Raw genomic sequence first — 17,961 nt, forward strand, 5'->3', positions numbered from 1 at the left:
GTACTTTTTTCGGATGAAAGCAAATTCTGCATGTCATTCGGAAATCAAGGTGCCAAAGTCTGGAGGAAGACTGGGGAGAAGGAAATGCCAAAATGCCAGAAGTCCAGTGTCAAGTACCCACAGTCAGTGATGGTCTGGGGTGCCGTGTCAGCTGCTGGTGTTGGTCCACTGTGTTTTATCAAGGGCAGGGTCAATGCAGCTAGCTATCAGGAGATTTTGGAGCACTTCATGCTTCCATCTGCTGAAAAGCTTTATGGAGATGAAGATTTCATTTTTCAGCACGACCTGGCACCTGCTCACAGTGCCAAAACCACTGGCAAATGGTTTACTGACCATGGTATCACTGTGCTCAATTGGCCTGCCAACTCTCCTGACCTGAACCCCATAGAGAATCTGTGGGATATTGTGAAGAGAACGTTGAGAGACTCAAGACCCAACAATCTGGATGAGCTAAAGGCCGCTATCGAAGCATCCTGGGCCTCCATAAGACCTCAGCAGTGCCACAGGCTGATTGCCTCCATGCCACGCCGCATTGAAGCAGTCATTTCTGCAAAAGGATTCCCGACCAAGTATTGAGTGCATAACTGTACATGATTATTTGAAGGTTGACGTTTTTTGTATTAAAAACACTTTTCTTTTATTGGTCGCATGAAATATGCTAATTTTGTGAGATAGGAATTTTGGGTTTTCATGAGCTGTATGCCAAAATCATCCGTATTAAGACAATAAAAGACCTGAAATATTTCAGTTAGTGTGCAATGAATCTAAAATATATGAATGTTAAATTTTCATCATTACATTATGGAAAATAATGAACTTTATCACAATATGCTAATATTTTGAGAAGGACCTGTATAGCAAAAGTCTAATTTGTAAAGAAACGACTAGGAATGGCACTGGGATTAATGCTACTGTTTTTTGTTTTTTAATCCCTCTCTCTCGTTGAACCGCTGGAGATGAATAGCACTTCTTTGTCTTGTTCCGGTGTCATTAGCAGAGTGAATGAGAGCTTTAAAGGGCAGCAGACTAATAGCAGTTGGCTGGCTTCCCACAATGAGATGTTTGGTCCCTTTGTCCTTGTTGTCCAGAGTCGCGAGGCAAATCGAATCCCTCCGATGCAGGTGTCAGACAGAGGTTGTTTATTTTGACAGGTGACTTTATGAAACAGCTGCTTGGAGCTCAGGTGGTTCAAGCAGAGTTTTGCTTTAGATCTGAAAATATGCCTAATCGGGAACCAAACAACTCCTCTGATTCTGACCCCATATATTAATCTATCTCACACTAGATGGAGGCAAGACCATATTGTCCTCACATTTGAGGTTCCACAGTACCCATTCTGAGGTCACCAATTCAAGTATCAGATTAAAATATCTTAACTTGTATCCTATTTTTCCCAATGTCTCTGCCCACATTTTGATTTCATTCCCTGCATGTCCTCATTGCCACTTCTCTTCCCTGAAAATTTTGTTCATATTTGTAAATTGTTCTCATCATTAAAAGACAAGCTTCCAAAACGAAAACAAATACATTTTGTGAGTCCCTTGCACCGTCTGACAATACCAGTAAGGTAAAAGCTAAACAGAAATAAATAAATACAGTTGTCTCTTGTTTTTTCCTCTGTTTCTGGTTGGATTTAAAATTGCACAATTAAATACATATAAATATTTAAAACAAGGGTATAAGATTATTGTTATTCTGATGTGGCCAATCATTATGATGTAGCTATTTCTGTTAACCTCAAATTGAATTGCACGAGCACTGAATCATAACTGGATGACCAAGGAGCAGCACACTCAACCTCCCCCCCTTGTGTCGTCATGTGTATAAAAATATAAAATGTAATATAAAAAGGTAATTGCTCCCTGCCATCAAGCATTTATAATAACTAATAATGAGTCTTTTATATCTCTGTGGAGGAATCTTGGCATTCCTGATGGAGAGAAGAAATCTTGCCTCCCCGAGGTACAGCAAGTTGCTCTGGTCCTGAAGAACCAAAGCAGCCCCAGACCATTACACTTCCACCACCATGTTGGACTAGCATATTGTTAGCCTCATAGCATAGTTGCCCAAGTCATATTTTGTTTAGTTTTTGTGTTTGTTTTTCTGAAATGCTGTTAGTTTTATGCCAGATGTAATAATCCAAAGACAATTTCCCTAAATGTTTTGAAGATATTTAAGATGCTTTCTTGGCAAATATTAGATAGGCCTTTGCATTATAGTTTTAACCTTAGAACTCTTCCATGGAAGCCATTTTTACCCATCATTTTTCTTAGTTTTAAATCATGAACTCTGACCCCAACTGAGCCAAGTGAGGTGTGCGGTGCTGAAGAGCCTGAAGAGCTGAAAGAGCTGAAGAGCTAAGAACCTGAAGTGGACCACTTCAGGTTCTTAGGAACCACCATCTCTGAGGACCTGAGATGGTCTTCACACATAGACACTGTTCGAAAGAAGGCCCAGCAGAGACTGTACTTCCTGAGGCAACTCAAGAAGTACAACCTTCCACAGGAGCTGCTGGTCATCTTCTACACTGCCATCATTCAGTCTGTCCTGTCTTCATCCATCTCAGTGTGGTTTGGCTCATCCACAAAACAGGACAGGTCCAGACTGCAACGAATAATCAGGAATGCAGAGAGAATAATCAGAGCTGACCTTCCCTCCATCCAGGACTTATACAGGTCTAGGGTCAAGAAAAGAGCTGCTAAAATCTCTGCAGACCCCACACACCCTGCACATAAACTGTTCAGAGTTTTACCTTCTGGCCGCCGCTACAGAGCACTGTTCACTAAAACCAGCTGCCACAGAGATAGTTTCTTCCCCCAGGCTGTTTCTCTGTTGAACATTCAATAAAGTACAAAACAACAGCATACAGATGTTGCAAATGCACCTTTTTATTATTATATATGTGTATATTGTAAATTGTAAATATGTATATTCTGTAATACAAAAACAAAACCAAAGAGCAAAGTGTACCGGAGTCAAATTTCTTGTTTGTATGTACGAACTTGGCAATAAAGCTGATTCTGATTCTGATTTAAATTGTGTTCTGGGATATTTTGTGACCACATGGATGAGTTGCTGATGCACTCTTGGAGTCATTGTGCTGGAAAGGTTCACCACTGTTTCATGTTTTCTCCATTTGTGGATCACACCTCTCACGCTGGTTTGCTTGAATACCAAAGCCTTAGAAATGCTTTTGTAACACGTTCCAGACTGATGGATGTTAGTGACTATGTTTCTCACATGCTTTTTGAGATGTTTCAGTTTACTTCATGTTGTCAGAGAGTTTCTTTCAAGTGCTGTCTTGATTCTACAGATTCTGCAGTAATCAGTCCTGGGTGTAGCTAGTGAAATCTAACCTAAAGAAATGTGGTTAATCACAGTTAACCTAGGATTTAAAAGCAGGCAACTATGTTTCACATAGGACCTGGTTGGTTTCAATAGATTTACATACCCTAACAAATGAAATCATCATTTGAAAACCTCGTTTTGCATTGAGTCCAGTTGTCTTTCATTGATATTAAAATTTGTTTGACTGTAAACATTTAAGTATGATTAAAACTCAAAAACACAAGATATCTGTAGGGGTCTTTATAGTGTAAATGATCAGTATAAATTAATGATTTGGTCTACTGTAAATGTATTCTGTTGTTTTCCACAGACTGGTCCAGCCAACATCTTTCAGAGGTTTTATTTTTTTAATCATTTTACCGACTGACAGAAAATATTGAGGCTATTTTGTGTTTCCCTTATTTCTGTCTCAGCTAAAAATGCCTCTTTCTAATAGTGAGTTAGGTGTGGTTTATAGACAAAGGAGAGTCTCGGGGAATTGTGCAGACAACCTCCTCTCATCCTCCTTTCTTCAATTTGCTGTTCTTTTTTCCTAACATGGATAATCAGAGTTGGTCTTTAATAGTAAGAATTCTTATCTTATGTATTTTCTTATGTATTTTTTTTTGTTTTCTTTTACTCAGTCTTCTATTTCTCACAATCACTTCAGCCAAACTGAGCAACAACATTGCTTTATGGTAAATCTCAAAAGGGTTGAGTCATCTGTAATTTATGTTTTGCCTTATCCTTTCAAGCAACCTTACCTTCTTGTCAGCTTTTAAAGTAGTCTTGATCGGTAGTTTTTTACATTTTCTGAAGATCCTTCTAAAATTTTCTTTGGACTTTGGCTACTTTTTAGTGATTTCCAGTACCTCTAGTGCTCCAGTTAAAAGCTCCCCTCACTTCAACACACATTTCAGAATATTCTCTTTATGCTGCTATTTCTTTTTTGTCAGTCTAAAATATTAACTGAATTCTTCTCGTTAGGGGAGGTACATTTCACCTTTCTCCTTGGTTCTTTGGGGATTCGGCTTATAGACAGATGTCCCCTGTGTTTGCTGGAATGCAGTCTTATCCTCATCCAAACTTAAGGATTCTTAAGTGTTCTATTTTGGTCTCTGCCATTCGAATTCCCAGTGTTTTTCTGCCAGCATTCTGGCTTGTGTATTGAATTTGATCTTTAGCAAATTGTAGTCTGACAGCAGAGCAGCAGCTTTTTCTTCTTATAACTCTGACTCTCACATTGTTGTTCAGTGTTCTCTATTGGTGAAATATGAACACAATAATTTCCACCATGGTAGTCCAAAAGGAATGAGAGGTTTTCCTAATTTACCATCTGGTTGGGTGAGAATAGATTTACATTTTCCAGTTTGTACAGATCCTTACAGTCGATCAGTGGAATCCAAAATCTTACAATGTTTTTTCTTTCCGTTTTTCAACCACTTTTTGTTTTTGTGGTCTTCATGAATCTCTAGTTTATAGATATAATTCTCCAGCTTAATCTCCAGTTTCCATATGGTTGTGATGTGTATGCTGCAGGTCACTGACTCAATGCAATCTGCTGGGTTTCCTTTGATTAAAAAAAACTTTTTAACAAATTTGGATAAAACAAACTGAATCTACCTGCATTGTTTCATATGTTGGACCACTTGTTTGCTGAGTATTGGATTATCTGCACATTGTTGGACGTCACTGTGCCCCTCCAATGGCATCGGCCATTTTGTACCCAGGACAGCCCGCTCCTACATATCCCATCGAGCATTGCGACTGATATGACTGGGCGTCCCCAGTCTGACGTCTCAGGAGGCTATATAGGAGGCGCTCATGTTTGAAAAGACGCCTTCTGCTAGAAATCATCTGGTGATTGAAGCGCGTCACTTTAAGAGAAGAACTCTGTGAAGAGTTTCATTAATTCTCTCTCGTTGGACAACGAACTATTCATAACTGAAGTCTGTGGACTAAGAAGGCCACAGGTTTCACTTTTGCCGATCGAACACGTGAGTTAACACGTAACTGGAGACACGGAGTTTCGGAGAGACGAACCGCTACCGTGTTTCATTTTCAAGTCGACTTTAATGGTCAGATCATATTTTTCCTTTTTGTCAAGAAGATCGAAGGACAAAGACTGACTGCTCCCCTGAAGTTAATTGTGGACGCACATTAACTTAATCCCACTTTTCCTCGCTCGAATTCCCTCACTCGGAAGAAGACGACACAAGTAAAACCCATCTTTTATTTCTTTATTAGAAGGCCTGGGCAGGGTCAGAGGTTGTAGAAGCGATCAGAATCGCTGGTTAGGATCTCATGTGTTCTGAATAATATGTGCATGTAACCTTGCTTGTTGAAACTTTGATGTGTTATGTAATATCGGGATCCGCCGCGGTCCTAGAGCTGTTTGTGTTTACTATCTGAACGCGGGTGCGTTGCAAAACTGGACTGTTAAAACGACCTCATGGTAAAATTCTCCATTTTACCTTTGTCTTCAACCTCACTGAGCTAGCTTGCCGCCAAAAGTTATCAATCCTTTGTGGTCAGGAGTAAAGGGGGAAGTTTTATGATGAGAAGATCATAAAAGACACTCTAAGCTGCACTCCAACCCCCCACCAGTCATCACCACACCCCCCTTTCATATCCTCTCCCTTCATCTGTTTTGCCATAAACTGCTGGTTGACTCAATACATACCCACTACCGTTTGTTGATTTTGCTTATTTAGATGTGTTACCCCTGTGTTTGTAGAATTTTGCATGTTGAGTAGGTGAAAATTAATAAATATTCACATAGATAGAGAGAGAGCGTTTGGTGTTTCATTGTGTGCAAAAAGTGATGTGTCAGTCAAAATAAGGTTCAAGTTCCACACGTTTCGGCAGAAACGGTCGATTAAACAGTGACATCTCCGGCAATAGCTATTAACTATTACGGAGTATTCAACGGTTGTAATTGTCAGAGGCGTTGAGCCACAATTACACCACCAGAAATATCTCTGGTCTCGATTTGTAAATGAGGATTTATGGTTAAGAAATTGATTTTGTCAGATTATGATTTGTAATTATAATTATTGATCAAGATTATTCAATCAATAATCACACTCCCAACACATAGTTAGGATTAATTGGAATGTATATACTTGACTTTAAATCTGTATGAATCAATTGAATCGACTGTAAAAGGCCTTGAGACGATGCGTTGTGAATTGGCGCTTTATAAATAAAACTGAATTGAATTTAATGCTTCACAGTAACCTGACTGACAACCCATTGATACATTTTTTGCTTCTAATTTTACCTTCAATCTAGATACTAATCCAAGGTGTTTCTACAAATATCTGTTTTATCATTTCCAGAGAAAACATTATAAGTAAAATCATTTGTCAGTTTATTTTCTTTTTGAGCCATCAAGACTAGAACAATGGATTTCATTTTAAAACATTAAAATTACAAATGATTCAGTGCTTTTGCCTTGTTGTTCTATCCGCAATCTGTGCCGTCTCCTAATTTCCAGCTACCACCTCCATTCTGTTTATTTCTTCATACAAATAAAACAAACTGAAAAAAAAACACAGCTTCTGCTATGAAAAATAACAAATATATGCAGAGCAGTGGCCTTGTTCTTTTCATTTCAGTTTATTTCTTAAATGTTCGGTGTTCAGCAGACATGCAACAAGAGATCAAACCCCAGCCTGGAAAACCTAACTTCATCGTTGCTTTGCTCCAAGCAAGGTCATCAGCAATATCTTTGGTTCTTTAAAATGGCACAAAAGTGTTCTACTTGGAGGTGTTACGTAAATGTCTTTTCAGTGAATGCCATTCAGTGGGTGACTTCAAAAGGCTGTAGATAAGATCTCTGTTGAGGCGTGGAGGGTTTACAGTTGAATATCACAGGTCTGAGGTTGGATTTATGGTCTGCACAAGGAGTTACAGAAAGAAGAAAATAGATTTGAAAAAAAAGTAATCAAAACTTGCTCTTTTACTGTAAAACTGTTCAATGGAAGTTTTTGATTCAGTGCATATATGTCTGTAATTGGCACATTTAAGCAAAGTGTCAAACCAGAGAAGTCTTTGTTATAAATGGGAAATGACCTGTTATTTCAACCTGTCTTTCAGGAATGTCCAAGTGGAGTGGTCAATGAAGACACCTTTAAAGACATATACGCACAGTTTTTTCCACAAGGAGGTATGCAGTGTGAAGCAACTGCTTCTCATTTTCTGACCTGGTTTAATAAATGCATTTGTCTCATCAAGTCAAATGTATTTAAATTTAACCTTCCACTAAGGTAAATGCTTTGAAATTGGGAGAAAGACATAAAAGTATTATTATTATTATTATTTTTTTACATGTGCTGTCTTCGGTTTCTCGCTAACGGTTTTCATCATTATGCAAACGTTCCCACTCAAAGAAAAATAGAGGGAGCATTAGGATGCTTTGATTCATCCATTCAGAGAGAAGAAAGGCAGACCAGTAAACAGATAAGCTCCCCCAAACAGGAACAATGAGAAGACTTTCAGCTCCGAGTGTTTTTCTGTTCTCCCATCAAGGGCCCCTTTTCTTTGAAGCTGTACAGAAAACTACAAAATAAAGTAATAATAAAAACTATGAACTATTTTCTTGTTTGCAGTAGGCGTTTAGGTGTTAGATGGGCTGAAATGATAACAAATGATTTTTGATTCTGTTTGTTCTCTTTGTAGATGCTTCGACGTATGCTCATTTCCTGTTCAACGCGTTTGACACAGATCACAATGGCTCTGTGAGCTTCGAGGTGAGCCCGATGTTAAGGTCATTTTTGGTCTGTTTAAAATGTCAGAAAACCTGTTTAACAAAAGTTTGTTATAATACACTGGGGTCTTCAAATTAATTAGCATCTCTGTTACAGATAAATTCAACTTTTATTGTAGAAGCATAGACTCATAATATCCTAAAATCTTTTTACAAAATCCCGCTGCCACACTTATTGTCACCACTCCTGTTTTTGCAGCTCCATAAATACCATCTTCTATTTTGACCAGTCCTTTTGTATAATCCTTTTCAGTGACAGTCCTCACCGGAATGGTGCACTGGGGCCTCTCCCAGCCCCAGTACAGCAGCAACCTTCATCATAAAACCTACAGACTTGTCTCTGTTTTGCTTAAAGCTACCAGGACAGGTTCATGATATTACATACTGCACGACAAAAACAATTGTCAACATACCTTGAATACTTGTCTTTTTATTTTTTGCATGTGACCTCCAGCTGTATCGGAAGCTGCCGTAAAAATTCAGTTAACATCAACTAGCAAAAGGCCTTTTAACCCTGCTGAGTTTCTCTATTGATGCGATATTTTACATCCAAGATATAAACTCTCACAGAAATGATTCCAGTTTGTGAAAATATAATTTCTTCATTTACTTGATAGGTGTGGCTAAATAAGAAACTCAAACAGGGGAAAAAGGTGAAAAGAAGCACAACCTAAACTGAATGTCCCCCCAACATGGGGGCAACCTGATTGACAGCATCTATGCAACAGACGCCTGATCTCTCTATTTCTTAGCAGCAAGCTATGGGCGCTTTCTCAACACACACAAGCACCAACTCCCTATTGACGGCACATGCATGAAAACATTAGAAAACTTGTTCGAGGTGCAATCTGATGCCACCCTGGGCAACTGCCCATATAGCCCATATCAGAAAGCACCACTGAGCCCTCTATATCAGGGATGTCAAACTCATTTTTGGACCTCCACGTCATATGATGAATTTGTTAATCTGTTAGCCCTACCCATCAAGGTCAGTGGGTGGGGATTACACTGTTGTAGACAAGGTTATTGGTCGGCAGTTAAAGTGCTGTGCAGGTTTTTTAGATGTTAGGGTCAATGTGATGTGCAACAGTAGCAGTTTAAATTATTTGATAATGGACTGTAGAAAAGGAAATCTGAAATATTTTTACTAATACCAAAATAATTATACATTACTTTAAACATCAAATGGATTCAAGTTTTATTCAGCAGGTTTCACCTTTAGTCATTTGTGTATTTAATAAATTCTGCATATGTTTTCAGTCACAGTTTTGATGCATTCAGTGAGATTCACATAAAGAAAACCATTAAATGAGAAAGGCATTCTAAAACTTTTGACCAGTAGTGTATGTAAATATTGATGCATTTTTCATTTGTTTAACATATTTATTACATTTACATTAAAACTATCACATATGTGAATATGTATTTATAATTATGTATTTGTTTGATTGTGACACGTTTAACAATCCATACCAGAATAGTTTTCTGGGCCACTCTATTTATCAGGGGAAAAGCAGGTTACTAGGGTAGAAATTTACCCCCTAAAAAACCTTGTTGGAGACAGATTGACAGATTAATTACTTTTGTACGAAATAATCAAAAACACTTCTCTTATATATATATATATATATATATATATATATATATATATATATATTCTGGTCAAAAACCTTCACCTAACTAACCAGCACTATTCTACACCAAGGGGATTAAATGACTACCTAACAATAATAATAAAAGAAAATATATGCCATTGAGCGTCTATGAAGATCAAACCAGCAGTTTTATGGGCAAAATGTGCAATTTGGGTTAACTTGGAAAGAGAAGCCTTTCTTGTGTGCTGATGTCTTGATTGCGGCGATCAGCTGGTAGACGGTGGGCTGCACCCTTAGCCACCAGCAGCTGATTGCCCCAAATCTTGAACAAAGGGTCATAAAACTCTGAGGCGGGAACTCAGTGGAAAAACTCCAGTAATAAAACTGGAACAAAGGAGTGGTCAGGCGAGGCCCAGACTGCAGCTGCTTTGAGGGGAAAAACTTTAACTCCTGGCTGATTTGGGATCAGCTGGACAAAAACATGAATACACACCTTGCACAGCAGCAAGCTATTCCAGGAATGGCCATGTGGAGAAAAAAAATAACTTGCCTGCGAGTTTCTATCGCTCCAGATATGTGCTTCCGTTTCTTCGTCCCGTGAGACACACTGAAAAATGGCAACGAAAGTTTATTTTCCGCGGGTTTTATAATCCTGGGTGACGTCAGTGCTGCGACGTCGATTGAACTGCGCATGTCGAACTGCGCAGCCCAGCCGGTCTATCCCCCCAAAATAGATGACTCAACACATCACAGATCCTCCACCACACCGTGCAGGAGGTGATTTTCCATATATCCAACTTTTTCTTAAACAGATGTCTTGAGTATTTGTTACGAGAAAACTCAACGCTGGTCTCATCTGACTAAAGTCCACATTTACAGGAATGGTTTCCAAACTTTTAGTTGTATGTAGACAGCATCTAATAGTTATTAGGCAAGGCAAGTTTATTTGTATAGCAATTTTTTTACACAGGGCAATCCAAAGTGCTTTGTAGGACATTAAAGGAAAAGGCAGAAGGAAGGTAACAAAGCATAAGCATTAAAGAAATAGATGTTATATACAGATATTAAAGGCATATAAGAAACAATGGGGACCTCAAGATGCCACTCTTTGAATTAGTTCTCTAACAGTGTTTTTTTCTTTTTTACTTTCATATATCTTTATCACAGAGTAAGCACAACAAACCTGGTTACTTTTCCAGACCTGTTTGCTATAATTCCAGTTGTTTTCAAATTTGTAATTATTGTTGTGAGACTTGCAGCTTTATCCTGACCATATACCTGAATAGTAGGTTTTCTATTTTTAAGAGTGACTAGGAGAAAGGGGCCTCTGTGCCATCTAATATTTTTACCCAAAGGAAATAGGTCATACATTACTAATTAAATGTTCCTAACTCTGATCAACCTGCAAAAATAAAATATAAGCAATTGCTTCAGTTGAGTTTTGTAGAACTGCCAGTAAGTGTTACACTGAGTATTTGAAGAAAAACAATTATTTCTTCACATGGGTTTCCACATAGTATTTTTCTAGATGCATGTTTTTTTTTGTAAAACAAGAATATACTTGTGCAATAAAAGATGAATTTATTTTAAAGCTTTTTACACATCTTGCACAGGGGAGCCAATTAGTGTGTAGTTTATGGGTTGCTAAAGGTACAGAATACTTAAGGATTATGGAAGCCTGTGTATGGTAAAGATTTAAAAAGAAAAATCCAAACTGGATCCATTTAGTTATTATAAAGTCCATAAGTAGATGAAAGCTGAATTTCTCCAAAGAATTATGTCAAACATGTGTCCCCTATCATTCTATCATTCTTTTATTCAGCCCAACTGAGTTTATCTGATATACTGGCATCACTTTATTAATATTTATGAGGGACAGATATTTGCTTATTAGGACAGAGAAGCTGTCATCACTTCAAACTAAAGCCCCCTCCTGCTTTATTCATGGTCCTTTCTCCAGGAAAACATGGTGATTCCCTGTGGGGTCCCACACAGACTATAGGCTTTCTGATCATTTGAATAATGAGGTATTTTTGATTTATAGCGCCTCCACTTTTGCTGTTTCATCATTCATCTCTAATTAATAACCGACGTGGATTGTGTGCGCTTGCAGAAATGTGGAGGCATGAAGGCTGGTTTTGTTTACCTCCTGGGATTTTGAGTCTGAGATGTAGTGTGTTTTTTTTAGTGTGATATTTTGTACGTGTGTAAGCAGTTCTTGTTTCTGTTGCAGGATTTTGTTATGGGGCTTTCAATCCTGCTGCGAGGCACAGTCCAGGAAAAGCTCATTTGGGCTTTCAACCTTTATGACATCAATAAAGATGGATACATCACTAAGGAGGTACATTATGTCTTAATTATTTCTGTCAATAATGGAAGATCACAGGACTGAAATATCACAACATCCATGGATTTAAATAATCTAGGGGGATTTCAACAGTGTTTCCAATCTCAGTATGAGTAATCAAGGATCCTCCCTTGACTTTTCAACAATAATTAATCATGTCCCAATTCATCTTTTTTCTCACTATGCTTCAGCCAGTGTAATAGCATTTAGAAAAACACAGATTCAACATAACTTTGGGTGCTTGGTCAAGCTTTTCACAGGTTTTATTTGCCTCAGTGGCTACATTTTTGCTCACTGTTTATTATTCTGGCAGATATGCTAACTCTCATAGTTTGTAGCTCAAATTAGTTTCAAAACATAGTTAGCCATAAAAAAAAAAAGGAAATCATTGCGTTCCTCTGGAAGCCAAAGCCGTCCCGGAAATCCTTAAAAACAGAAATATAGAGACTAACTGGACGTTGTAACAGGTCCGGAAGGAGGAGTGTTACTTTGTGCATAAGGTTGACAACACAAGGACCTTCGACTGTTGTGGTGGGTCAAATTCAGACAAACATATTTACAGTTAACTTGAAATACGATTTCTAATCGCTGCTGCCAGTAATAGCAGCATTGCAACTGGCAGATAACACACTGAGTCAGTCATGTTATACACTAAAACTTTATATTCATCATGATTTGTGTATTTACTTTTTATCTTGGAAGGATTTCGGAGTAATTTCTCTGGCTTTGTTACTCTAGTGAACAACAGTGGAAGCCATTATTCACCAACAAAGAAAACATAGAACCATGATGGTTGACAGGTCACCTAGGAGTGACCTGTCAACCAGAATTACTCCAAGAGTTCATCAATGACTCTTTCAGGAGGTCACAAAACAACCCAGAACAACCTCTAAAGCACTCGAGGCTTCACTTCCTTTAGTTAATGTCAATGTACAGGATTGAACAACAAGAAAGAGAATAGGCAACAACAGCATTTTGGAAAGAGAACATGATACCAACAGTCTAATATGGTGGTGGCTGTATGATGAAAATTAAGAAAATCCTGTAGCAAAATGTCCGGACATCAGTGACATCATGATCTCTGTGATTGTGCACTAGGACAATGATCCAAAACACACCGGCAAGTCTACCAACCTGATGGTTTTGGAGTGACCTACTCAAAATCCACACTTAAATCCTACTGCGAATTTGTGGTATGACTATAAACAGGCTACTTATACTCGAAAAATCTCAAGAGCGGGTGAATTAAAACAACTCTGCATAGATAATTGTTCTGCTTGACACCTTCACACAAAAAAGCATTTGTAATAAACCTGTATCAGTAGGTTACTCTGCAGAGATGTCGTTACTGTGCAAATAGAACAACTAAGGTGAGCAAATACAATAAATAAAGTTTTATGTACAGGGCTTCATCTCATTAAGCCCTGAGCTGGACAGCTCTCCTCCTCCTCCTGCAATAATTTCCTGTCTTTCTGGTGCAAGCCAGCACTTCCTCCTCTGATAAAAAACAAAGCTACTTCTTCACAAACATTTTTTCAGAGAAGCCATTTCTACAAGGGTCTTTTTGTTGTGCATTTGCGATTAATTTGTGGTGGCTTATTTTGGCTTTTCTGCAAACATTTTATTTATACAGAGAAACTGGTCCTCGATCGGTAAAACCGATTGAATTGAAGTTGCTACATGTGTCCAAACACATAATAAACAAAGATCCTAAATCAGTGCAAATAATTCGGGCTCCTCACTGCACCAACCCCTGCTGGACATGACATCAGTCAATCAAGACCAAGTATTTTGACTGATAGTAGTCAAAACTTTAGAAACCGAAAGAATCCAAAGCAAAATTTATTTATGAGTATGTCCTTTAAAATTCGCAACTCATAGTAGTGGTATGATGCTTAACTTTTGTTGCTTTGATACCAGAACGTTTGAAATCAGTACATTGAACCCAGAAACTAGCCCAGTCTCTGGTCTTGCTGGAATTCTGTTATATGTCCTTCAGTGCAGTCTGCAACAGAGACTGAATAGTTAACTGAGTTCTTTCAACCCAACTTTATTTATGCAACCTTGTAGGAGAAACAGATGTCAAGTGCTTTGCAAGAGAAAAATTAATATTCTAAAAAATAATTATAAAGAATAATTGACAGCCATCACTCCAAGGATCGCCATTAATTTTGAAGTTTTTGGGCACAGACCAAAGTATCTGGCAGATGATTGCTTAATTCTGGCGCTAGATAAAAAGTTACTGTCAGTGACTATAATTCACACAGGGAAATAAATGAGCATGAATGAAACTATGTTGCTGTTGATTCAGTGTTGATAGATTTCACTCCTATATAATGATTCCAATATTAGAACTGTGTCTGAAATATTCATATATTCACACAGGGAGTACTTCAGAAACATCAGTGTTGATACTTTTTATATGTGTGTGCATGCATGCACATATATATGTGTTTATATATATATATGTGTGTATATATATGTGTGTGTGTGTGTGTGTGTGTGTGTGTGTGTGTATATGTCTGTCTGTCTGAATGAAACTCTTTGAATGAGAAGGTGTGTCCAAACCTTTGGTCTGTACTGTGTGTGTATATATATATTTATATATAAAATTCCCCACAGTGATGATCACTTCAAGCTAATAGCACATGTGGTGAAAGGGAAGTCATAAAACTGATATACGATTTGTCCTCCATTTAGCAGAGACACTGAGAAAAAAACATGTCCCTGCTGTAGCAAATTTTTAAGGTGAAACGTGCAGAGAAAATAGTTTGACAGCAGACGTACACTGACAAAAGACTTTCTTACCTGACAAGCTTTATGCTCACAAACAACACCTACAGTCTTCTCAATGGTCTGGGTTGAGGATCTTTGGGAAAAGTAAAAGTGTTCAGATGAGACCACCTACTGGCCACGTCTTCATTCCAATTATTCCTGTTAATCAAGAAAACTGTCAATTTTCATTTTAAACAATTGCCAGTTGAGGTATGTGGCTCCACCCGATGCCTCATTACTCCATATATGATGGTGTACTTTCTCCTTTATGATCCCCTGGCGTCATAGGCTCTCTTTGTGTCAGAAAACCGGGTTTTAAAATTATGTTTGCTTTGAAAAACAATGGAAGGCTCTGAAACATTATCCACAGTGAGTGGCTGACAAGTTGACTTTGGATTTAATTCCTAATTTTATTTAAAGGTTTTTGTTTTTGTTTTTTTTAATATTTCAGGGTTTTTTGTGTTTGTGCATGTGTGACAGGAAATGCTGGACATCATGAAGGCCATCTATGACATGATGGGTAAATGCACATACCCCGTCCTGAAAGAGGAGACGCCTCGTCAGCATGTAGAAGTATTCTTCCAAGCAAGTGTCTATTTTTTTGTATTTATTGTTGCTGAAAAACACCTCTTGGTGTGTTTGTTTTGTTCATCTTTTCCATTCTCTCCTTTGAACAGAAGATGGATAAGAATAAAGATGGCGTGGTAACCATAGACGAGTTCATTGACTGTTGCCAAAATGTAAGCTGGATTCCCCACTCTCCTACTTTTCACTATTGTTGGCTTAAACTCACTTTTATTCATTACAGTCTCTCTTTTTTTCTTTTTTTAAAAATAAATCCTCAGGATGAAAACATCATGCGATCGATGCATCTCTTTGAAAATGTTCTCTAACTTTTGGCCGCCTGCCCAAGCTTTGGAGAAGAACATCATCTTTAGCATGGCCCAGTTACTAACTTGGACTCATACTGTGTACAGTGTGCTATGCAGACTTTTCACCATAGATACAATATTATTAGTTATTAACTGTTGGGCCACAATTAGGAATAGGCAGCATATTGGGAACACTCTGGAATTTCTTTTCTTTTTTTCAGATACTAAAATAGGTTTACAAATAATATTTAAAAAGGAGGTAAATCACAATTTAACAAAAAATTCTACCTTTTCAGCCTTGTTTTAATTTACAGCCCAGTAAAATTACTGCAACTCAACTTTAGAAATATGTCCTCTAAGTTCCAGAGTGTTCTTATCTGACATAGAGAAGAAGTGGGGTCTGTGATTTTAATCTTTTAGAGAGAAAAACAAACATGTTAGACATTAGACAAGAAGTCTATGAGAAAAAGGTTCGATTCTGCTCATGTTTACTTGCCAACTAGACAACACAAGGATTTTACTGATGTCAAAATTAGACCTTAACTTAAGCACATGGGTACAGATGTGGACAAATTTGTTGGCACCCCTGGTAAAGATGTATACTAATAAATATATATATATATATATATAATCTCACTCTGAACAATGTTACAAAACACCTTTAACATGACGTTTTTTCCAAGAATACTATAAAACATTCACACTCTTTAGATCCTATTCCTCCTGATGGTTTTTTGGCATCTAACTACTTTTTCTGCTATTTCAACCATTTAAATATCAAAACGTCCAGTTGTGTTTGGACTTGAAGGCTATGAAATGTGCTGTTTAACTTTTCTACCTTTTTATAATATTAAACTATTCTTAAACAATTAAATCCGAATGTGATGAATAAGCCGAGCTTTCAAATCATTCAAACATATTGGCTATTTGAATTCTCAGTTTTTGAATGAGTCTGTAACCTACAGCTGCACCTGAGGCTCCGTTAAACATGCAGTTTTGACTAAACTAGACAGTCCCAGTTTCTGAAGACATGATTTCTCAGTAGGGTATAGCTACTCCCACGATGGAACAATTTTATTGTTAGCAAACATAGCTTGATCTCCCTATTCCTCAGTAATATGCAGGGGATGCCTACTGAACACACAGAGGCACAAACTCCTGACTGCACCTGCATCAATGCATCATAAATCTATTCAGTGCACAACTGAAAGATAAATACGTTATAGTTTTTTAGTGGTACTCGAGCGACCCTTTTCTAATGGCGACCTGGGCAAATGCCCATATTGGCCCTGTCAAAAATTGCCACTGCTTCCTACTGCCACACCTTGTAATAATACATCACAAAATGTAAATCTCAAATCCTTGAATTCCAAACGGTTCATGAGGCAATGAACTCTAACAAGATTCCTAGGGCCTTTTTGGAACAAGAAACAGGCCCACAGCATCACAGATCCTACACTGTACTTAACAGTAGGCAAGGTGTGTTTTTTTTTTTTTTTTCTCAGATATTCATCCTGAAATGCATGCCAGCCCACCTAGGATGCTAAAAGGCCCATCTTAGTCTCAACTGACCAAAATGCACACTTCCTGTTAAGTTCCTGTAGAGTTTAGCCCACATGTTTACATTTGTAATGGTTAGACAAAAAAGGCTTTTTTTTTTAACATCACTCCGAATCGTCTGGTTGGCATGGAGATCTGGTGACTTGATTATTGCTCTGACTGTAGATATGAGCAAGTTTGGGTGAGTAGCTTTTTCTTACTGTTGAAGGCCTTATGAAGCTCAACAAACATCTGCCTTACTTGAATGGTATGTTCCCTTGCCTTTCCTAGTTTGAAGAGCATCTAATAGAAATGGGCCTGTTTGTTACACTATATTTATACCCCATAAAAGTCCTAATTTACTAGTTAAAAATTCCCAGAAACTCTGTTTAACTGTTTAAGATGCTCCAGTTATGTTGTATTTTTCAGGAATTATTTTGCGATATTGTATAAATGTCCTTCTATAAATGTACTTAAATTAGGGTTTGGATTTTTTCAGTTTCCAATTGAAAAAAAAAAAAAAATATTTGGAGGTCATTTGGATAGCTTTCCTGGAGGTTCCAACATATTTATCCATGTCTGTAGCGTGATTTTAATGTTATATTACAGTAACTTTATAAAAATAAGGGGCTAAAAGCTGCTTTGATGTATTTTTATTTGACATCATGTATGTACATTTCCTGTAAAGCATCAATATGTTTTTATTTGATTTTTACTTTCCATCTTTTTTTTTTG

At 37.6% G+C, this 17,961-nt stretch overlaps 1 protein-coding gene across 7 annotated transcripts in view; it reads left to right on the top strand.

The window, feature by feature from the left end:
- kcnip4a (potassium voltage-gated channel interacting protein 4a) overlaps positions 1-17,379 on the top strand; it is a 205,081-nt gene extending 187,702 nt beyond the window's left edge. For all 7 annotated transcript variants that reach the window (XM_047385324.1, XM_047385319.1, XM_047385320.1 and 4 more), the window contains 6 exons: positions 7,429-7,498; positions 8,011-8,081; positions 11,927-12,034; positions 15,296-15,400; positions 15,493-15,555; positions 15,661-17,379. In XM_047385324.1, the coding sequence (XP_047241280.1) occupies positions 7,429-7,498; positions 8,011-8,081; positions 11,927-12,034; positions 15,296-15,400; positions 15,493-15,555; positions 15,661-15,708 (465 nt within the window). In that variant the 3' untranslated portion in view covers positions 15,709-17,379. The remainder of the gene's footprint in view (positions 1-7,428; positions 7,499-8,010; positions 8,082-11,926; positions 12,035-15,295; positions 15,401-15,492; positions 15,556-15,660) is intronic.
- Positions 17,380-17,961: the final 582 nt, after the last annotated feature.

This window comes from Girardinichthys multiradiatus, chromosome 14 (assembly GCF_021462225.1).
Source record: "Girardinichthys multiradiatus isolate DD_20200921_A chromosome 14, DD_fGirMul_XY1, whole genome shotgun sequence".
NCBI lineage: Eukaryota > Metazoa > Chordata > Actinopteri > Cyprinodontiformes > Goodeidae > Girardinichthys > Girardinichthys multiradiatus.